The sequence below is a fragment of the Muntiacus reevesi genome, chromosome 7 (genome assembly GCF_963930625.1).
Source record: "Muntiacus reevesi chromosome 7, mMunRee1.1, whole genome shotgun sequence".
NCBI lineage: Eukaryota > Metazoa > Chordata > Mammalia > Artiodactyla > Cervidae > Muntiacus > Muntiacus reevesi.
In genome coordinates, this window is record NC_089255.1 from 53144326 (window position 1) to 53167829 (window position 23504).

Consider the following 23504-nt stretch of genomic DNA (forward strand, 5'->3'; position numbering starts at 1 on the left):
GAGGCTAAGAATCCGAGTACTGTTGTCTGGTGCTGCTAAAACGTCAGGAAATAGTTTGATTTTTTTTCTGAGCCTATTTTACTGTTTTTAAAAGAACTAAGTTAACATATGGTGGAATATTTACAGACAATAGTGTTTTAAACTAATGATCAACTTTTGTCTGTATGCTGCCTTTTCATCAATATATGATAAAATCCAAGCTGGCACCACAGAGAAGCACTTGGGTTTCAGAAATGGCCCTATTCCCAGACTTAGCTGGAGGAAAACTCCTTTCCTTTTTGAAAAAGCAGAAGTCCCTAAAGACAGAGTAGTGCATGAGCTTGTGAAGGTAGCTTGTAAGCTACCTTAAAATTGAGGTAGCCGCTCACCATTATAAGGAGAGCACCAATATTCATTGACTGGCGTTGTTGGTGTAAGGTCAGTTTTTGCTCGCACAAGCTGAAGTTTAGGACGAGAACCTGGAGGTGAGAGACAGGAAAGCCAGAAAAGGAGAGAGAGCAGAGGGGTCATGACTCAGGGCAATGAATAGAAGTGGGACCCAACAGGAGGGAATCATAGGGTGGACAGGAGACTGTGGAAAAGAAAACCAGCTGTGAAGAGATGATGTGCTTTCATAAGCCAGCCTGCATCTGAGAAGCATATCCCTGGGGCAGAGAACAGCTGTGCTCTGATGTGGTCAGCACAGGCAAGGCTATGGGATTGACAGAATGAGGGAGAAGTAAAGACATATCCAGTGCATCTTAGTGGCCTTCGTGAGTGTCTGTATGCCAGACCAATGCTTCACCTCAGTCGGGTGTGTGGAATAGGAGCCCTCACCATTCACAGCTCCTGAAAGTAGGCAGTTACGTACAGTGCGTGCGTGCTCAGTTGTGTCTGACTCTTTATGACCCCACCAGTCTCTTCTGTTCTTAGAATTTTCCAGGCAAGAATACTGGAGTGCATTGCCATTTCCTCCTCCAGGGGATCTCCCTGACCCAGGGATTGAATCTGCATCTCCTGCCTTGGCAGGTGGATTCTTTACCGCTGAGCCACTGGGGCACAGTGCATCTCATCACAGAAAAGATGGGGTACAGTCTGTGCCCTTTGATTAAGAAGTCAGGGAAATGTTACAGTACACTGTAAAAAATCACACTTACAAAACAACAGTGACAATGATGTCCTGGTATGCAAATGAAGGACTCTAGAAAGGCAGGGCGGTGGTATACTCTGGACACAGTTTCTCTACATGAATAAATATAGAGTTTTTGTCCTAGTTTCTTAAAAAGGCAATGATGAAGGAACCCTCTCTTTCCCAGCTACTGCCAACTCAGGGATATTTACCCAACTGTTTTTATTGTTTGGAAAGTCATCTTCAACAGGTCTGGATTCTTTTAATTCACAGTTTTTTTTTTCATCCTAAAATTTTCTTGTTGTGGAAGAAGCATTGTTGCTCCATCACAAAGTGAGGTGATTCTCTTCTTGATTGGGTGCATTTCCTCTGAGAAATCAGCATCTTCCCTGTGTTACCTCACATGAAAAGCTTTGAGGCAGGTGAGATGCGCATGGACAGCCAGATTGTGTTGGCCAAAGGCCTTCCAACCCTCCCACATTCCAGGAGGACCAGACTTGGCATAATCCTCAACTTTGTTTCTCAGTCAAAAATACACATAAAAGGTATTCCAAGGTGTTTTGCAACCTTGGAAATGCATTCTTCAGTTTCAGGTCCTTTGAGTGCTTCTTCACTTGTAATCCTTCCAGTTCTGTCTGTGGTAGCAACATGCTCACTCCTCATATTTCCATCTTTGAGTCTTGACCCTGGGAGTTTGGCATCACTCTGACATAGCCAACAACTCTTCACTTCTACTTCTTCAAAACTTAATAGCAGAATTTCCTCTATGAATCAGTTAGTCTTGCAGATATATTGCCTTCCAGGTAGCTTAGGTCTTTTCATACTGTTCATGGGGTTCTTTCAAGGCAAGAATACTGAAGTGTTTTGCCATTCCCTTCTCCAGTCCTGAATACTTATTGGAAGGACTGATGCTGAAGCTGAAACTCCAATACTTTGGCCACCTGATGCGAAGAATTGACTCATTTGAAAAGACCCTGATGCTGGGAAAGATTGAGGGCAGGAGGAGAAGGGGACTACAGAGGTTAAGATGGTTGGATGGCATCACTGACTCAATGGATATGAGTTTGAGTAAACTCTGGGAGTTGGTGATGAACAGGGAGGCCTGGCGTGCTGCAGTCTATGGGATCTCAAAGAGTCGGACATGACTAAGCAACTGAACCGAACCAAGCTTAGGTCACTCCTCCTTTTCCATTTTCAGAAAATATTTTTACTCCATTCTTTAGGAGCTTTATTAGGTTCAGTGTCCCTCTTATGATATCATGGAAAAAACACCAGTCTTAATGTCATAATATCAGTTTTCAAACCTTAATCTGTTGTAGTCATTAGAAGAGCTATGATATATTGATTTCCATCATGCATTTTGCTACTCACTTTACACAGGTGGGTGGTGGTGTTCCATTGTTTGAATCTAGGAGACCTTGACTCCGACACCTATATTTCATTGTCTTCGAGGGAGTAGACTTCATAGGTATTGCACTTCTTTGTAATTCTTGGAGTCTTCCTTGCTTCATGGTGTCTTTAAGAAGTACGTTTAGCCACGGGTGAGACATTCCATTGACAGGACATGTGGTTGTGACCATTATGGGGATACTTTGGTGTTATTTGAGATATTACTCAGCAAACCAAACAGCCACTCCTATTACCACAGTATTGCCTGTATTTTACAAGTGACAGATTCTGTAGTACACCTTTATTCCTGTTACCCTCTGTCTATAAAACAAGATGTACTTGTCACAAACTGTGAGCAATACAACACCCAGTGTTTACTTTTCATAAATTTTGGTAAACATTCATATTCTGATCCTAAAAGAGGTGTGGACAACAAATAATGTCTTTGGAATAAATGAATCAATGATCTCTATAGTTTAAAAAAAACAAAAAAGCCAGTATCTCATTTGAGTTATTGACAGTGGTCTTCCAGAAGAACATTTTCTACTTCCCTGAAACATTCTGGTGCCTCTGCTTTTTGTAGTTGCTTGAATTATTGGTCTACCGGTTTATGTTGGTTTCCTACAGAGGTGATGGTAACATCTTAGAAATAGTAGGTGAACTCTTGGGTTGGGACTGTTTATTTTTTCTTTATTCTGGACCTTCTCTTTAATACTCATAAAGAATTGCAAATGTCTGAAGAATGCTTTTACAAATGATATATTTGGATGTCCTGGCAATATTTGGGAATGTATATTTAATTTAACAGTTTTTGTAGATAATTCTGTTTTTTCCTTGAATAATTTGTCACTTTATATATCATCTAAATGGCATTTATATATCATCATCTGCTAGAAGTTAGTCTTTTCACTTTGTTTAAATAGGGAAAATGGAATATTCCTATGTAACAGGCACATGTATAAATATTAAGATATGTAAATTTAGATTCTGTCAGTTTTTAGTCACATGCCTCTCTTTTCACTATCAATGGTGAATGTATGATATTACTACAAAACACTATATTGAGAAGAATCCATTTACAAATCATAGGTTATAGGTGAATATGTAATGCACTTATAATCTAATATTCTGAATTTGGATAAAGCCAAACTCATCTTTCAGTAAGGAGACAAGGAAGAAAGACATTCCTGTTTCTGTCTATTTTTCAAAGCCATTACATTTCTACTTAACTTTTCTCTACCTAAGATCTTCTTGATAAGAATAATTATTTGTTTGCACCAAGTCTTAGTTGTAGCACATGGGATCTTTGATCTTCATTATGGCATATGGAATCTTTTTTTTTCTCTTAATGTTTTTAATATTTACTTTTATTTATTTGGGTGCATTGTGTCTTGGTTGCAACATGTGGGATCTACTTCCTTGACCAGGAATTGAACCTTGGCTCCCTGCATTGGGAGCTCAGAATCTTAGCCACCAGTCCATCAGGAAAGTCCCTACCTGAGATCTTTGCACAAACAAGATAAGCTCTTTGTTTATAATTTCATCTATTTCACTGTCAACCTGTTCAGTTCAGTTCAGTTGCTCAGTCGTGTCCGACTCTTTGCGACCCCATGAATCGCAGCACGTCAGGCCTCCCTGTCCATCACAAACTCCTGGAGTTTACTCAAACTCATGCCCATCGAGTCGGTGATGCCATCCAGCCATGTCATCCTCTGTCGTCCCCTTCTCCTCCTGCCCCTAATCCCTCCCAGCATCAGGGTCTTTTCCAATGAGTCAACTCTTCACATCAGGTGGCCAAAGTATTGGAGTTTCAGCTTCAGCATCAGTCCTTCCAATGAACACCCAGGACTTAATCTCCTTCAGGATGGACTGGTTGTATCTCCTAGCAGTCCAAGGGACTCTCAAGGGTCTTCTCCAACACCACAATTCAAAAGCATCAATTCTTCAGTGCTCAGCTTTCTTCACAGTCCAACTCTCACATCCATACATGACTACTGGAAAAACCATAGTCTTGACTAGACCGACCTTTGTTGGCAAAATAATGTCTCTGCTTTTTAATATGCTATCTAGGTTGGTCATAACTTTCCTTCTGAGGAGTAAGCGTCTTTTAATTTCATGGCTGCAATCACCATCTGCAGTGATTTGGGAGCCCCCCAAAATAAAGTCTGACACTGTTTCCACTGTTTCCCCATCTATTTCCCATGAAGTGATGGGATCAGATGCCATGATCTTAGTTTTCTGAATGTTGAGCTTTTAGCCAACTTTTTCACTCTCCTCCTTCACTTTCATCAAGAGGCTTTTTAGTTCTTCTTCACTTTCTGCCATAAGGGTGGTGTCATCTGCATGTCTGAGATTATTGATATTTCTCCTGGCAATCTTGATTCCAGCTTGTGCTTCATCTAGCCCAGCGTTTCTCATGATGTACTCTGCATATAAGTTAAATAAGCAGGGTGACAATATACAGCCTTGATGTACTCCTTTTCCTATTTGGAACCAGTCTGTTGTTCCATGTCCAGTTCTAACTGTTGCTTCCTGACCTGCATACAGGTTTCTCAAGAGGCAGGTCAGATGGTCTGGTTGGTCCATCTCTTTCAGAATGTTCCACAGTTTATTGTGATCCACACAGTCAAAGGCTTTGGCATAGTCAATGAAGCAGAAATATATGTTTTTTTTGGAACTTTTGCTTTTTCGATGATCCAGTGAATGTTGGCAATTTGATCTCTGGTTCCTCTGCCTTTTCTAAATCCAGCTTGAACATCTGGAAATTCACAGTTCACATATTACTGAAGCCTGGCTTGGAGAACTTTGAGCATTACTTTACTAGTGTGTGAGATGAATGCAATTGTGCGGTAGTTTGAGCATTCTTTGGGATTGCCTTTCTTTGGGATTGGAATGAAAACTGACCTTTTCCAACCTGTTGAGGAGGAGGGAAACGTATCCATTCAAACTAGACCAGAAATTGAGAAGAGGAAGGTCATGTGCACAGAGAGCAGAGGCTGTCTTCTATTGTAGAAATGGGGAGCCCCACTCTTGGGCAGTATACATCTTGCTTTCGTAGTGAAAGTAAATGTGTTTCATTTCAGGGTATAGCAATTGCAGTGACCTAAGACAGTGGTAGCCAGAGCTCATTTGGTAAACACACGTTGTACCTACTCAGATCTTGGTGTATTATAAAATGCTTTGGTGATGAACACTCTAGCTCTGACAGTGCTGAAATTACCCAGTTAAAACTCACTGTTAGATCAGAATGCCAAGGTAAGTTTTGTGATAAAGGCCTCGTACATGACAGCAGCTAAATTGAATTTTTCAATTTTTTCAGAAGGTTCAGGCACTGGTTGTAAAATTACATGCTTTGCCTAATAAGAATGTGATGAGGCTATGCTTTAGTAGTAGTATTGATAAAGAGAAATTTCAGTTACTGAACGCGATTCAAACCAAGCAGTGTGCTAAATTTTTCTGTGGTTTATGTCACTTCCTCCTTAAAGTAGCCCAGTGAGGTTTGTAATGTTATTTCTACTTTGTAGTTTAAGAATGCAGGCTTAGTGTGATGAACTTGGACCAAGTCACACCAACAAGGGTTCAGAATTTGAACCCAAACCTACTTACCACCATGTTAAGAAAACATCCCTCTCTTATACAGTCTTGAAGTTCTCCTTCAGGATGATGACAAAAAGTAGTGACTGTCTCCTGCCATTTGTGGCATGTGGTAGTGGTTCAGGTAATACCATCTCCCCCTGCTTTGTTAATCTCTGTACTAAATATGGTTGATAGAGGGAAAATCAGGCTTTCAAAAACTGGCCAGATTATCTGGGGTAACTATAGAATGACTCTGCCTTGTGATAGGGGATCCTAAGGCTGGAATCTATGACTGAATTTAATAGGGAGCTTCATGGAGAATTTGGACGATGTTGTGTGTGTGTGTGAGGGAGAGAGAGGCACATAGAGACACCAAGATTCACACAGAGAGGGATCTTTCCCCTTTGTTTTAGCTAAACCATTTTCTTCTATTTTATTTCATGAAGAGCAATTAAAATATATTTTATTTTTTAAATAAGGAAGAAGATCATTGACTTTCTCTTACCAGGCATTTGTCACCACATGGTACTTGTTGAAGAAGTGGGTGTTCCTTGTCTTCTATTGTTACTCTCATGAGAGTCAGGGTGGAGAGCACTTTGAAAAAATATTTGTGTAAGGAGGAGAGAAAGAAGTGAGCTGGATAAGAAAGTTTTTTTTGCCTATCCAAAATTGAGGGCATTCTTGACTTTTATTAATAGAAGACATTTCCTTGAGGTTTAGATGCTACTTCCTCCAGGAGGCATTGTGTTTAAAGAAGTGACCTTATGTTCAAATGGTCTCCATAGAGTCTTATTTTGTGTCTTTTTTTACTTTAGGGATTAAGTTCTTTTTTTAGGTTTCTAGGAAGGAAGATTGCCTGGGTATTAACCCTTCAGAACTAGACTGCTAGGTTATGATGCTAATAGCAGTTATTGTGTGCCAAGCACTATTCCAAACTTTATATGTATACACTAATTCAATCCTCACAACAGACGTTTGAGATAGATTTACTATTGTGCTTCACCAAATCTAAATGTGTTGATGCTATATCTTGATTTTGCTAGAAGATGCTATTGAAAGGTTTTCACACAACTGTATTTCTAGTGCCATTTTATTTACTAACAGTTGGAAGTTGTCATAGGTTGTAAAACTGTGAAATATAAGATACACCCTACTTATAAGAAAGTTAAAATAACAAAGCATATACATAATAGTATTAATAAAATAGGATATCATTCCCATTTTTAAAATGGAGACCCTGAGGCAAAAGACATTAAGTTTTCTAAAGTGACATGACTGAACTCACATGTGGGTGATTCAGTTCTAGAGTCCATGCTCTTAACCTCCACTTCTTTCTGTTTCTCAACAATACATTGGAATTGAGCCTGTGTTGACATGTGATAGACCTCCCAAGACCCACTTACTCATCCTTTCATTGTGGCATTCATGATAGAAAGACACTGAGATTTTTCCGAGGAAGGAAGTATGTATGATGTGTATCTTTAGGGCTGTGATGAGGATTTTGCCCTAATGCATGCAAACTGCTTGACATGTGGGCATCTGACATATTTTTAGTAAGAGCAATGCAATTGGGAGGGCTTGGTGAACTGGCTTCCCAAGGATCAGTAGGTTGGAGTACTTGCTGGAAATTGTGTGCACGACATGTTGTTTGGGTGCCCCAGATTCTGCATTGTGTATTTTATTCTGTTCCCCTTTGTGCTCTAAAATGCCAACATAAAAAGAGATAGGAATACTAGACCACCTGACCTGCCTCTTGAGAAACCTGTATGCAGGTCAGGAAGCAACAGTTAGAACTGGACATGGAACAACAGACTGGTTCCAAATAGGAAAAGGAGTACGTCAAGGTTGTATATTATCACCCTGCTTATTTAACTTACATGCAGAGTACATCATGAGAAACGCTGGGCTGGAGGAAGCACAAGCTGGAGTCAAGATTGCTGGGAGAAATATCAATAACCTCAAATATGCAGATGACACCACCCTTATGGCAGAAAGTGAAGAAGAACTAAAGAGCCTCTTGATGAAAGTGAAAGAGGAGAGTGAAAAAGTTGGCTTAAAGCTCAACATTCAGAAAACTAAGATAATGGCATCTGGTACGATCACCTCATGGCAAATAGACGGAAAACAGTGGAAACAGTGGCTGACTTTATTTTTCTGGGCTCTAAAGTCACTGCAGATGGTGATTGCAGCCATGAAATTAAAAGACGCTTACTCCTTAGAAGGAAAGTTATGACCAACCTAGACAGCATATTAAAAAGCAGAGACATTACTTTGTCAACAAAAGTGTCTGTCTAGTCAAGGCTATGGTTTTTCAAATAGTCATGTATGGATGTGAGAGTTGGACTATAAAGAAAACTGAGTGCCAAACAACTGATGCTTTTGATCTGTGGTGTTAGAGAAGACTCTTGAGAGTCCCTTGGACTGCAAGGAGATCCAACCAGTCCATCCTAAAGGAGATCAGTCCTGGGTGTTCATTGGAAGGACTGATGTTGAAGCTGAAACTCCAATCCTTTGGCCACCTAATGCGAAGAGCTGACTCATTTGAAAAGACCCTGATGCTGAGGAAGATTGAGGGCAGGAGGAGAAGGGGACGACAGAGCATGAGATGGTTGGATGGCATCACCAACTCAGTGGGCATGAGTTTGGGTGGACTCCAGGAGTTTGTGATGGACAGGGAGGCCTGGTGTGCCATGGTTCGTGGGGTTGCAAGGAGTCGGACACAACTGAGCGACTGAACTGATACTGAAAAATAATTCATTATTTCCATAATTGAGGAGTGGGATATTTTTTCTCCTGAAGAATAGGCTCCAGAGACACCACTCAGGACTTGGGTAACAAAAATAAGAAACAAAAATAATTTTTCATACAAAGATGGTTCTATGTGAAGACCTACCAGAATCTCAGACAAGAAACCTATCACCATCAATACCCTGCCAAAACTCTGAAAAAAATCTCTATTAACAATTTGAAGACCTGCCTATTCCCTGAAACCTTTTATTTCCTTACTGTTTAGAATTCTGGTCTCTGTTAACCCAAACCGGCCTGGTCATTGTGTCCAAGTTTGGACAGACTCTAAATAGCCTCCCAATTTCCTGAATGTTCCACCCAACTGAAATTTATATTTCATTGTTGGATCACAGATCAATGTTTTGCTGCCAGATCCTTGAGATAAGTCAGGAGGTGAGTTCTCAACCCAAGAGGCCAGTGTCACTCATCATGCCTTTTCCTGTTGTTTATTGTTTTCTCCTTGGATAGTGTCCTTTCTCCAACCAGTATACTGTACTCCAACATGGACAAACTGTTCAGTTGTAGAAAGATACTATACTGTGGTGGAGATACATTTTTGAGTTCAAGTTGTCTATAATTGAGGTGATTATAAATAAAATTTTAAGTTTATTGATTTGGCATAAGTTTAAAACACCAAACCATTGCTTTTGGTGCTTCTGATTATCATTTTACTTTTTTAGTCTTAAACTGAACATCTGATCAGTCAACTTGGACTTTTTTTTTTTAATGTTTGTTTTTTGGCCGCACCGGGTCTTAGTTGCAATATGTGGGATCTTTAGTCTTTGTTGTGGCATGCAAAGTCTTAATTGTGGCATGTGGGATCTAGTTCCCTGAAAGTGAAAGTGAAAGTTGCACAATTGTGTCTGACTCTTTACGACTTCATGGACTGACTGTACAGTCTGGAATTCTCCAGGTCAGAATACTGGAGTGGGTAGCCTTTCCCTTGTCCAGGGGATCTTCCCAAACCAGGATCAAACCCAGGTTTTCTACATTGCAGGTGGATTCTTTACCGGCTGAGCCACAAGGGAAGCCCTGTGTTCCCTGACTAGGGATCAAATCCAGGACTCCTGCATAGGGAACACTGTGTCTTTGCCTTTGGACCACCAGGAAAGTCTCAACTTGGACTGTTTTGAACCAGTTTTTACCTTGAACTAGTTACAAGTGTTTTGATAAAATTAGAGCAACTGTGGCCCAGTTGCAGATAGATTTAATTGGTCAGTGTTAACTTGATTCAGTAAAATTTATTCTGAACCAATCAAACCTCGTATGAGTCAGTCAGAATCTGCTTGTCTAAGTGAGAGCTTATTTGAGCTAGCTAAAACCAGCCTGAAGCCTATTTGAGCTCTTGAAACCAGACCTAAATGGTTAGACACATGTGGTTTTAGCCAAAGTGGCTTTAGATCAATCAGAAATGGTTTTGTAGATAGAATGTCTTTGAACTTAACTCTTTCATTCTCAACCAGAATGAACCATTGAGGTTCTTTTGAACAAGTATGAATTGGTTAGAATGGATTGAAGTGTTTTATGTAATTTAAACCTGATTTTAGGCTGGTCATAACTCTTTTGAAAATGACATATCTACTTAAAATTAATTGAAAATGGTTAGATTTAGCCAAAAAATAGGGTCATCTTTTCTGACTTAGTGAACTACTCCGAGCCAGTCAGTAATCTTTTGTCAGAAATGCATGTTTCAAGCTTCCTAGAGACTATTTCAGAAATTGCTCTAGGTCTTCAGAGCCCCATCTGATCTGTCCAGCGTGGGGAGATGAATGTGAACCAGCATTTACTGACTACCCAGCATCTGTCAAGCATTGTGCTGGTCACTCCACAAAGAGTGTCTCATTCAATCCTTAGAACAATGGGGTGAAGTAGAGTACATTATCTTCTTTTTCATAGAATGGAAACCTGAAAATCCAAGGCTGCAAAACATCTGGGTAGCCAGTAGGTGGGAGACGTGGAATCAGTCTATCTCTGCTTGACTTCAGAAGTCACATGTTTCCTGTTAGGCTCCCTTGTATGATACCAAATCTGGCCACTTTAAAAAAATATTTATTTATTTTTTATTTTGTTTTTGTCAGATCTTAATCATGGTAAAGTGGGATCTTTCACAGCGGCACACAGATTCTCTAGTTGTGGCACATGGGCCCAGTAGCTCCATGGCATGTGGGATGTTAGTTTCCTGTCCAGTAATTGGACCCACATCCCCAGCATTGCAAGGTAGATTCTTAACCACTGAACCACCAAGGAAGTCCCCCATACCTGGTCACTTGTAAGTCCAAAATGCATTTGTAAAAATTTGAGTAATGGCCACAAAGCTTGGGGTAGAATAGACATTGGACTTAAAGTTAGGAGACATTTGTTCTAGACTGTGCAAATGAATTAAATTCTCTGGGTTCTGTTTTATTCTTTAGCAAACAACCCAGGAAATGGAAGGTCTGAGCATTTATTTTCAGGTCAACAGGCAGATAATTATCTAAGGGTGCAGTCTCAAGAATATAAACTATGATTAATGTCAGCAGTGGCGTCTGTACTGTTAGTTGTGGTATTTCGTTTGTTAACACTTCTTTTATGATGGTTTGGTTTTGGACAGACTGTTATGTATTGCTGTTACCATGAATAGAAAACAAAACCCATGAAGACCATTTATAGACTTAGATGTGTAATTCTTCTCCCATGATAACTAAAACACTCTAAATTTGGGGGCCCTAAAGATACGTTCATCTGTCTTTGAATTCCATTTAAGTACGTTTAGAGAGTTCTAGAAGAGTGTGCCATTTATGACAACATTTTCTCCTGTACTTAAAATGATACAAAAACATATTTATAGAAATGATAAACTTTTTTTCAAAATAAAAATAAACAGAAAACAAGGTAGCCACAGAAACATCTTACATCACTCTCCTTGCAGAATTTGGAGTTGCTTTCTGCTTACTCGTTTATTTGGAGGGGACCCCCCCCCCCCCCAACAAATGGTTCAATGCTATCTGGACCTACTTTTCAATTCTTATCTCTTATTTATGAATAACTCAGAGCGAGTCAGATGCTGTGATGAGACTTGCTAGTCTTTATTTGGACCCAAGTGGTCATCTTCTGAAGAAGCGTTATACCCCATCAGTACTGGCAAACCCGCACCTGTGAGTACAGAGGCTGTAAATGGAAAGCCATCATCTGCACTGTGTCACTCTTTACTGTGTGCAAACAGGGTGCTGAGTGTTTTGTAGAGGCTTTGCCCTTAGTGACTGACCAGCCATATCTGAATGTGAGGTTGTAGCTCTGCACTAAGGCACTCTGCAGAGGTCACTGCAGCAGCTCTTGGGAATCAGAATTCAGGATTTTTGAACATAAGGTGAGTCATCAAACTGAGGATGGGCTAGGGGAGGCAACCTTGAAAAGTCAGTGAATGTCCTTGCCTGAGCTTTTTTTATGTAGCTATAGGAATAATCCAATGGGAAGAATTGAGAATTGTGGTAAAGTTTCTGGAAAGGAGCTGACTGGATGAAAAGGGGACAATGAGAGGGAAATCAGCAGAATTTTTTTTTTCTTTATTTTGGCTACACTGAGTCTTCATTGCAGCGCATGGGCTCTTCGTTGCCACACGTGGGCTTTCTCTAGTTGTGGCATGCTGGGGCTTCTCTAGTTACAGCACATGGGCTTACTTGCCTGGCAGCATGTGGGATTTTAGTTCCCCCACCAGGGATCAAACCTGCGTCCCCTGCATTGGAAGGTGATTCTTAACCACGGGGGAGGTCCCCCAAACCAGCAGAGTCTAATGCAGGACTTATGATGTGTATGTGGATAGGTAAATGTGTATATTGAATGGGCAGATAGCACTGTCAGTGATAACAGGATGATTGCTTTTCTGATTTTCAAGAGGATTTATTGGTATTAGAAATGGGAGGACAAAAAGAAGTAAGCTTTCTCTGAAGATAGACTATATTTCCAGTCAGATTAATATTTTGAATAGTTTGAAGCTATTTAAAGGATTAAAAATAAATCTTGAAAAGTGCTGATTGTGAAAGATAAAAGGTAACCATAGTTAGGTCTTGCTGGAAAAGCAAGAATATTTCTTCTCAAAGGTAGACTTGTTTTGCCCAGTGCTGAAGAGCTGAATTGGTAGCATTTACTGTAGACTATCAAGGCAAGTGTAGGTAAATGCGCCCTTCATGGTGGAACTCAGTTCTCAAGTGAACAGTGATATTCCAGAAAGATCTGGTTTAATATGTAGTAGGTGACAATAATAATATGTGCTGCCGCTAAGTTGCTTCAGTCGTGTCCGACTCTGTGCGATCCTACGGACAGCAGCCTACCAGATTCCTCCATCCACAAGATTCTCCAGGCAAGAGTACTGGAGTGGGTTGCCATGTCCTTCTCCAATAATGTGAGGAAGCTGCAAACCAAGTTTTATTAGCATTATCTTTGAAGGAACTATAATGACATGTGAAAATGCATAGGACAAATGAAATTGCCTAGATGTCCAAAAGAAAAGCCAAGGATTTAGCACTAGGAGACTTTGAGAAAGGAGGTACAGTCGGAACCACTTGCACTCTAAGAATTACTATTATTCCTGTAAACATTCTCTTTGGAGAAGGAAATGGCAATTTACTCCAGTATTCTTGCCTGGGAAATCCCATGGACAGAGGAGCTTGGCAGACTATACAGTCCATGGGGTCCAAAAAGAGTCAGACACAACTTAGCGACTAAACAACCACAAACATTCTCTTTCTTCCTTTGTTCTGTTAATTTTTGTTCTACATGATCTGTGTATAAGATAGTGACCATTATCTTCTTGATTTTCATTCTCAGTTGGAATTTTTGTGTTAAGGGTACTATAACGGCACAGCACAGTTCAGTAGCATCTTATCTAGCAAATGATTAAGTCCTTGGGACAGTAAATAATATCTAATCCTTTCTTCACAGAACCCTTAGGCATATAGGTGCTATGTAGAAGTACTTATTGAACTGGATATTAAAAGAAGAGGATTCTAATATTTTCTAATGAGTTTTTGGTAAATATGAATTTGTTTGTATTTTTCAGGTGACACGCTGAGTTCTTCATTATGTCTGATGGAGACTATGATTACCTTATCAAGTTTTTAGCTCTGGGAGACTCGGGAGTAGGGAAGACCAGTGTGCTTTATCAGTACACAGATGGTAAATTTAACTCCAAATTCATCACAACAGTCGGCATTGACTTCAGGGAAAAGAGAGTGGTAAGTTCTGCATCCTTCCATATAAAAATATAATCTCTGAGTCAACCTTTGCCTGTTTGTTTTGTTTACTTCATAGGAATTATGAGGACAAAGATTGGAATCTAAAATTAAAGGGTACATATGAAAGTGTATTATGTTCAGTCTGAGCAAATGTAATTAAAGGCTGTAACTGAGGACGCTTCATGTAAAACCAAGCAGGTAAAATAAAGTAAAAGTGAAGATTTTAAAAAAATTTCCTTGATACACTTGTGGCTGGTATCTTCCTTCTGAATTCTACAGTTATTTGTCTATCTTTATTATGAAGCTTGCAAACCATCCTGCTCATTTTAATGGCTTTTCTCTTAATTAAGGCCTCAGCAGTCCCATTCCCTAGGTCGCGGACTCATTGACCCCACCAGGAGTGTGAGGTTGAAATATGGGTGGGAATGACTGTGCATATGGATCCTGGAGGTAACCAAGGGAACAGTAGGGTTCTGTAGAATGAGAAAAGGTTCTTTTTAACAGTTGTATTTATTTTTTTTAAAGGACTGAAAGACAAGTTATTCTGGGGGTAGAGAGGAAGTCAGGAGATTGGTGTGTCCAGGAACATTTCTTTTTGTTTTTTTTTTTTTTGCTCATTCTCTGCTTTTTTTTTTTTTACATTTCTTATTAAAAAAGCACCCATTCCCATAAAGCAGGTCACGAAGTAGTCAGGAAAACTAAGGACAGAGACCATTTGGTGGAGCATATTCTGCTTGGGAAATATGCAGAGTTTCTGGCTTCAAGGACAGAAGAATTCATTCTATCTGATCCACCCTAAGTCTTTTATTCCACTACCAGAAGCCTTTTCTTCTACTACCACTGCTTTTTTTTAAAAATTATTTTTAAATTAAGGTATAGTTGATATACAGTATTGTGTAAGTTTCAGGTGTACCATATAGTGGTTTACAATTTTTTTTGTTTGCAATTTTTAAAGGTTATATTCCATTTATAGTTATTATAATATATTGGCTATATTCCCTGTGTTTATACACAGGGAATCCTGTGTATATATCCTGTGTATATATTACAATATATCCCTGTAGCTTATTTTATACCTTTGTCTTTTTCATTATTTTGGGATGCTTGCAATTTCAAACGAATTTTAGGGTCAGCTTATTAATTTCGACAAAGAAACCAGCTGAAATTCTGACAGGGATAGCACCGAATCTGTAGAACAATTTGGGGAGTACATGCATGCTCAGTTGTGTCAGACTCTTTGTGGCCCCATGGCCTGTATAGTCCACTAGTTTCCTCTGTCCATGGAATTTTCCAGGCAAGAATACTGGAGTGGGTTGCCATTTCCTACTCCAAGGGATCTTCCTGACCTAGGGATTGAACTCACATCTCCTGCATTGACAGGCAGATTCTTTACCACTGTGCCACCTAGGAAGCATTCATATCTTAGCAATATTAAGTCTTCTGATTTGTGAACATGGAATTTTTTGCCCCATTTAGATCTTCTTTAATTTCTTTCAACAATATTTTGTAGCTTTCAGAATATATTTTATACTTTTAAAATTAAATTTATTCCTAAGTATCTTAGTCTTTTTATGCTATTGTAAATTAAATTGTTTTCTTAATTTTATTTTTGAATTATTCTTTGCCAGTGTGTAGAAATACAATTAATTTTGTAAGTTGAGCTTGTATACTGGAACACTACTGAACTTGTTTATTGTTTCTAATATAACCCGCATGTGTGCCTGTGTAGGGGGTGTCTGTATCTGTTTATTCCTTAGAATTTCCAATATACAAGATCCTCCTATCTTCTGTTATACTTCTTCCTTTCCAAGTTGGATATGCTTTCTTTTTTTTTTTTTTGCCTAATTGCCCTGATGAGTGCCTCCAGTAAAATTTTGAGTAGAAATGTTGCAAGAGAACATCTTTGTCTTATCTTTGATTTTAAGGAGAAAGCATTCAGTTACCATAAAGTGTAATAGAAGTTGTGCGTTTTTCATAGATGGTGTTTTTCAGGTCCAGGTTGTTATCTTCTATTCCTAATTGTTGAGCATTTTTATTATGAAAGGTGTTGGATTTTTTCAGGTGCTTCTTCTGTATCTATTGAGATGATTGTGTGGTTTTAGTCCTTTATTGTAGAACTGTTCTGTTCCATTACAAATCGATATTGATTGGTTTTTGTATGTTAACCCAACCTTGTTCTTATGATAAATTCCACCCAGTCATGGTATATAATCCTTTTTCTATGTTGTTCAATTCTGTTTTCTAGTATTTTGGTATCTGTATTCAGAATGGATATTGGTCTATAGTTTTTTTTCCCCCTCATAGTTTTGTTTTTGGTATCAGGATAATAAAACCCTCATAGAATGAAGTGGGAAATATTTCCTTCTTTTCTGTATTTTGGAAGAGTTTGGGAAGGATTGATGTTAATTCTTCTCTAAACATTTGATAAGATTCACTAGTGAAGATATTTGGGCCTGGTCTTTTCTTTGTGGGAAGTTATTTTTATTATGAATTCAGTCTTCTTTCTGGCTATATGTCTCTAGATTTTCTATTTTTTCTTGAGTTAGTTTTAATTGTTTGTGTCTAGGAATTTCTCCATTTCTTCTAAGCTATCCAATTTTTTGGCATACAGTTGTTCATACTATTCCTTTATAACCTTTTTATATATTTAAAGTTGGTAGTGTTGTCCTTTCTTTCATTTCTGATTTTAAGAATTTGAATCTATTTTTATTCTTAGTTTAACTAAAGGTTTATCAATTTTCTTGAGCTTTTCAAAGAAAAGATAATTTATTTCCACTCTAATCTTTATTATTCTTTCCTTCTGTTTGCTTTGGATTTAGTTTACTTTTATTTTTCTAGTTTTTTAAGGTTGACATTTAAGTTAAGTTATTGATTTGAGATCTTTCTTGTTTTTTAATATAGGTGTTTACTGCTATACATTTACCTCTGAGCACTATTTTAGCAGTGAAGCTACTTTTTGTATATTGTGCTTTTCATTCATCTAAAAATGCTTTCTAGTTTCCATTATGTTTCTTCTTTGACCCATTGGCTGTTTAAGATTATATTATTTAATTTCCACATACTCATGAATTTCCCAAATTCCTTTCTGTAAATGATTTCTAATTTTCTTTAAAAACCACATTATGGTTAGAAAATATATTTTGTATAACTTTAGTCTCTTAAACTTGTCAAGGCTTGTTTGATGACCTAACATAAGGTCTGTCCTTGAGAATGTTTCATATGTGCTTGAGAAGAATGTGTGTTTTGCAGTTGTTGGGTGAGGTCTTCTATAGATGTCTATATTATGTCTAGTTGACTTAGAGTGTCCTGCAGCTCTTCTGTTTCCTTGTTCATCTGCTTGCTTGTTTTATCCATTATCAAAAGAGTATTGAAGTTTCTAAATATTGTCAAATTGTTTATTTCTCTCTTTTTATCTGTATGTATTCTTAAAGGTAACTAAATGACCCTTTTATCATTATAAAATATCCTTTTTTGTCTCTTTTTGTCTTCAAGTCTATTTTGTCTCATATTAGTATAACTCCGGCTATCTTTTTGGTTATTGTTTGCATGACATTGTATTTTTTTCATTGTTTTCCTAAAACCCTTTTTGTGTCTTTGAATCTAAAATAAGTCTTTTGTAGAGCGCATATAGTTGGATCGCATCTTTAAATCTATTCTGCTAACCCTTGCCTTTCACCTGGAATCTTCAATCCATTTACATTCAGTATAATTACTAACAAAGGAAGATTTATGTCTGCCATTTTGCTACTTATTTTCTATATGTCTTATCTTTTTTTTGTCCTGTTACTTCTTTGTACCCTTACCCTACTAGAAAATTTTAAATTTAAATTCCCTTCTCATTTTTTATTTTTTGAATTGTTTTCTTAATAGTTCCCCTGAGGATTAAAATTGTCATCTTAATTTTTAACAGTCTAGTTTGGATTAATACCCACTTAATTTCAACACCATACTCTGCTCTTATATGGCTCCATTTCCTCCCCATTACTTTTCATTGTTATTGTCATACAAATTGCATACATATTGCATCTTTATGTACTGTGTACCTATCAACATGGGTTTGTAATTATTGCTTTATGAAATTGTCTTTTAGTCAGATGCAGGAAAGGGTTATGAAAAACCATTTATATTGTCTTTTGTATTGACCCATGTAGTTACCTTTACTGGTGCTCTTTATTTCTTTGTGTGAATTTGAATTCCTGCCTAGTGTCTTTTCATCTCAGCCTGAAGCTCTGTCTTTTTATTTCTTGCAGGGCAGTTCTGCTAGCAGTGAATTTTATGTTTTTGTTTATCAGATATTTTAATTTCCCTTTTAATTTGAAGGATAACTTTGCTGGATATAGGGTTCTCGGTCTGTAGTCTTTTTCCTTTCTGTAATTTTGATTGTCCTACTGCCTGTTGGCCTCCATTTTTATTTATTTGTTTTTTAATGATGAATCAGCTCTTAGTCTTATTGAGATCCCTTATAGGTATTGAATCACTTTTCTCTTGCTGCTTTAAAAATTCTCTCTGTCTTAATTTTTGACAGTTTGGTGATATGTCTAGTCAGTATAAGAAAGTTTATCCTCTTGAAGTTCATTGAGTTTCTTGAATATGCACATGAATAATTTTCATCAGATTTTGGAAGTTTTTGGCTATTATTTCCAGAAGTATTTTTTCTGCCTCTTTCTGTCTCTCCCTTCCCTCCCACAAATAAAATATTACTTGTACATTCTTTAATATATTTATAAAGATATATAATGTGCTTACACATTATAATGAAGAGCCAACTCAATGGAAAAGACCCTGATTCTGTGAAAGATTGAGGGCAGGGGAGAAAGGGCAACAGAGAATGAGAAGTTTGGATGGCATTATCGATTCAATGGACATGAGTTTGAGCAAATTCCAGGAGACAGTGAAGGACAGGGAACTCTGGCATGCTGCAGTCCATGGGGTTACAAAGAGTCAGACACAACTGAGCGACTGAACAACAAAAATGTGCTTATATCATTTAATACAAATTATTATGTTATCCAGAGACAATTATTTGAAATAAAATACAAATAAGATTGTATTCCAGATGGAATTTTCTTTAGAAGTTTAGATACTTAGGGGAGTTGTACTGAATAGGTAAGTGAGAAGAGTTCACCAGTCTCAGAAGTTCTTTTTTCTTTTTGGTTTTGCCATTTTAGGTGTACAGAGCCAATGGGCCAGATGGAGCTGTTGGCAGAGGTCAGAGAATCCACCTGCAGTTATGGGACACAGCTGGACAAGAGAGGTATGAGATCTTTAGTCATGTGCTCTTTGCTGGAGCAAAGGGGAAAAACAACTGCACTCTTCACACCGTGACCTGAGCAGGAAAAGGCCAACTGATTCATTGATGTGCACCTGGATAAGCCATGCTGCCAAATTAGCAGGAAATTTATCAGCCTGAAATGATAATAGTGGCTTTATTTCATACAAGGTCAAAGGGAAAATGAATCCTTTTAAAAATGGATGCTTTTACTTATGGACCTCTTTCTTTTTCTCCCCCTTTTAAAAAACCTGTATACTTGTCTCCGTTTACTTCTGCTGCTTACTCAACCACAAAGAAAGCTAGAGTTGCATGCATTTTCCTTACCTAATTATTGGAACCTAGCATAAAAATCATGTTGGAATTAACTTACATGATCAGAGGTTGCTTGACGAAAATGTCACATGAAATCTTCATATAAAGTTACTTTCTTTGATTGAAATATAGTTGATTTACAGTGTTGGTGTTAATTTCTGCTGTACAGTAAAGTGATTCAGGTATACAAATATATACATTCTTTTTTATATTATTTTCCATTATGGTTTATCACAGGGCATTGAGTATAGTTCCCTGCACACTATCCAATAGGACCTTGTTGATTATCCATTCTCTGTATAATAGTTTGGATCTGCTAGGCCCAAACTCCCAATCCATCCCTACCCCAGCTGCCCCTCCCTTGGCTACCGCAGGTCTGTTTAAAGTTGCTTTCAGTTAGCTGCAGCTCTGTTATCTCTCACAATTTTCCTTGAAGGATTTTATTTGTTTGTTTAAGTTTTTGTTATGGAAAACTCCAAGTATATACAGAAGTAGAGAGGCAAGTACAGTGAAATCAGGTACTGACTTCCCAGTTTCAACAAACATCAGGTTGTGGCCCATCTTACTTCCTGTATATCCTTCACCTCTTCTCACTGCCCTCCCACCCCGCCCCACAGTTATTTTGAAGCAAATTCCAAATATCAAGTTGTTTCTTTTGTAACTATTTTGGTACATATCTCTGAAAGATGAGTACTTTTTTTGGTAAAAACATGGATTAGAATTCTTTGAGAACACTTAAAATAGCTAATTAAAGGACATATTCTTAACCAGTATTTTCTTCTCTGGAGCCTATGCCTGTCAGTTGCAGGCTTTGCATAATGGCAAAAACGGAGAGAAAACCTACTGCGAGAGGGAGAGGAGGCAGGGAGATGGCAGAATAAATCCTTAGTGCATGCATGCATGTGTGTGCTCAGTTGTGTCCAGCTCTTTGTGACCCCCATGGGCTGTGGCCCACCAGGTTCCTCTGTCCAAGGAATTTTCCAGGCAAGGATATTGGAGCAGGTTGCCATTTCCTGTGCCAGGGGATCTTTCCCACCCAGGGATCAAAGCTGCATCTTTGCATCTTCTGCATTGGCAGGCAGATTCTTTACCACCGGGCCACTTGGGAAGCCCAAATCCTTGGTGGAGAGGGTACAAAGAAAGGAGAAATTGAGTCTGATTACCGTCCCCTAAAGCCACCGGCCAGTGGAGAGCCCTGTTCGGTGGGCTGAGTCCCATGCTGGTTGCGATAACCTGAGCTGGCACCAGCTGACCTCGGCTGCCCGAGGGCCGTTGCCGAAGCGCGCAGAGCAGGTGACTCAAAGTTGAGAGGGAGAATGAGTGGATCTGCTTGCAAGATCCAGGAGCCATCGGGTCCTGCCACTCTCTTGCAGGGAACTCAAAACTGGCTGTGGGGATGGCCACCAGGGTCGGGACAGCTGCCGTCTGGGTCTTATTTCAATTTTGCCAATTGTTACTTATAGAACGGAGAAGGCATTGGCACCCCCACTCCAGTACTCTTGCCTGGAAAATCCCATGGACGGAGGAGCCTGGTAGGCTGCAGTCCATGGGGTTGCAAAGAGTCGGACATGACTGAGCGACTTCACTTTCACTTGTCACTATCATGCATTGGAGAAGAAATGGCAACGACTCCAGTGTCCTTGCCTGGAGAATCCCAGGGACGGGGGAGCCTGGTGGCCTGCCGTCTATGGGGTTGCACAGAGTCGGACACGACTGACAGGACTTAGCAGCAGCAAAACCAAAGTAATGGTTCTCAGGGATAAGGGATTTCTGTAGAGACTGAAATTAAAAGGTCATGCATGGAGCACATTGTGATGTTAAATCAAGTCAGGCTTTCACAGGACAGGGAAGACACATACACAGCAAGCACTGTTGCTTTTGGCCTATATAACTTTTAATTGTATGATAAATTCTTGGCTGAGACAAAGAGATCATGAGCTAATTCTTGCCATCCCTGTCCAGAAGGCTGGTTTTTCAAATCACATTGCTTATTCATACATAAATTTCTACCAGTTAGATAAATAACTTATTATACACATTTGGAATATCATCATCTAATTTGTTAAATTAAAAAAAAAATGTTTTTATTTTAAAAGAAAATTCCAATAACTGTTGGCATTTTAGAATGTCTATATATGTTTTCAAATATTTTTTTCTTGTTCTAAATACCTATTTACTATATTTTTAAGATACTCAATGTCACTGACTATGTACATAATTTTACACTGTTGAAACTATCTATATATAATAGCATAATTCAGTAAACCTTATGCAAATAAGAAATCTATACATAGTGTGCATGTATAATGCGAAGTTAGTAGAAACAGTGGCGTGTTGTTAAACATCTGACTTGTTATTGATGAACTGTTGTATGTTTCAAAGAGTAGGGCTGTGGTTTAGGTGACCAATCTGCTTTTATGTTCCCAGGTTTCGCAGCTTGACAACTGCCTTCTTCAGAGATGCTATGGGGTTTCTTCTGCTTTTTGATCTGACAAATGAGCAGAGTTTTCTCAACGTCAGAAACTGGATAAGTAAGTAGTATTGTCTCCCTGCCTGTTGCTTCCCACTCCCTGAAACAGAATCTCTCTTATATTCTACTTCTTTTGTAAGTTGTTTTGTGAGAGCTCCTAATGCTGTTTAAAATGCTATTTTAAAGGAGCACAGCTCCTTAGGTCAGGAGCAAACATGACTGAAGTCCTCTGCTTTCCCTGGTCATGCTAACCTCCATTTGTTGAGTGCATTTTGCACTCTGGATTCATGGAGTGTTTTCTGTGTAATCTCTTCACCAGGCTTTTCCACAAAGAGGACTCTTACCCCCATTTTATAGATGAAGATAGAAGCCTAGAGAAGTGCTAACGAGTCTGATACCATCCCAGGGTTCAAAACATGTAGTACATTGATGCTTTTGAAAAATTAATGGATCCTAACCCTGTCTCAAGGTCTCTTCTGTATTTAAAGGGCCAGAGCACTTGCCAGGAGGATCTTGTCATGGAAACCTCTAGAACTGCCTTGGCCAGAGTGGTCCCCAGCACAGTATACATAAACCTGTATTTTGGCTCTTTGGAGACAGCCTGATAGCTTACATGATTGGTTAGTAGTCATTTAGAATCCTGCTACTTGACGAAATGTACATTTTCCTCTGTTGGTTGTATTGGTGGAATCATAGAGAACCTACTGGGGAGGCCTGTGATGTTAAATTCCTAACAGCCAAATCTTTAGAATGAAAACTTATTTACAAACCCCTACTGTATAACAATTTCTTATAGTTTCGGTGTTATGAAAGGGTTATGGGCTGTGATTTTTATAGTAGAAAGCCTTGTTTTTAAAAATGAGCCTTTAAATAAGTAATTGATGAATGCCTTGTGGTTTTCAAAACATTTTCACATAGTTTGTATCCAGTCCCCATGTTTCCCCCATAAGGAGATCCAGGGAGGTGGTGTATCCTCATTTTAGGATAAAGATGGTTAGCCTAATGGAGTAATAGGCTTGCCCAAGGACATGGAGCTTTTGGCTTTTGATTCACTGACCCTTTTGGGGATGGAGGGATTCAGTGGCTTTTTATGCTCTTTCTCAACTAAGTTAATCACTAAGAGTTGAAGAGCTATTTAATGCTTTAAATATAGGTTCCCCAGGTTAGTCATGCTTACTGGGCCTCACTTTGTTAAATGCCAGTCTGAGTCACACACCCTTTTGGCTGAATGGCAGTGACTATTTCTAATCTCTTATCCTCGTTCCTTGCTCATCATCCTCTACTTTGTGTCATCGGAACCAATTCTGGGGCTTTCTTAAGCATTTTCTAAGGATTGTTGTTAGAGATGGGCTCATAGAATCTTAGCACAGGAAGAGCATC

General features: G+C 38.7%; 1 protein-coding gene across 3 annotated transcripts in view; it reads left to right on the plus strand.

The window, feature by feature from the left end:
- Positions 1-23504, plus strand: part of RAB27A (RAB27A, member RAS oncogene family) — an 83050-nt gene that overhangs the window by 40109 nt on the left and 19437 nt on the right. For all 3 annotated transcript variants that reach the window (XM_065940422.1, XM_065940421.1, XM_065940423.1), the window contains 3 exons: positions 13896-14070; positions 19239-19324; positions 22082-22185. In XM_065940422.1, coding sequence (XP_065796494.1) covers positions 13918-14070; positions 19239-19324; positions 22082-22185 — 343 coding nt within the window. In that variant the 5' untranslated portion in view covers positions 13896-13917. The remainder of the gene's footprint in view (positions 1-13895; positions 14071-19238; positions 19325-22081; positions 22186-23504) is intronic.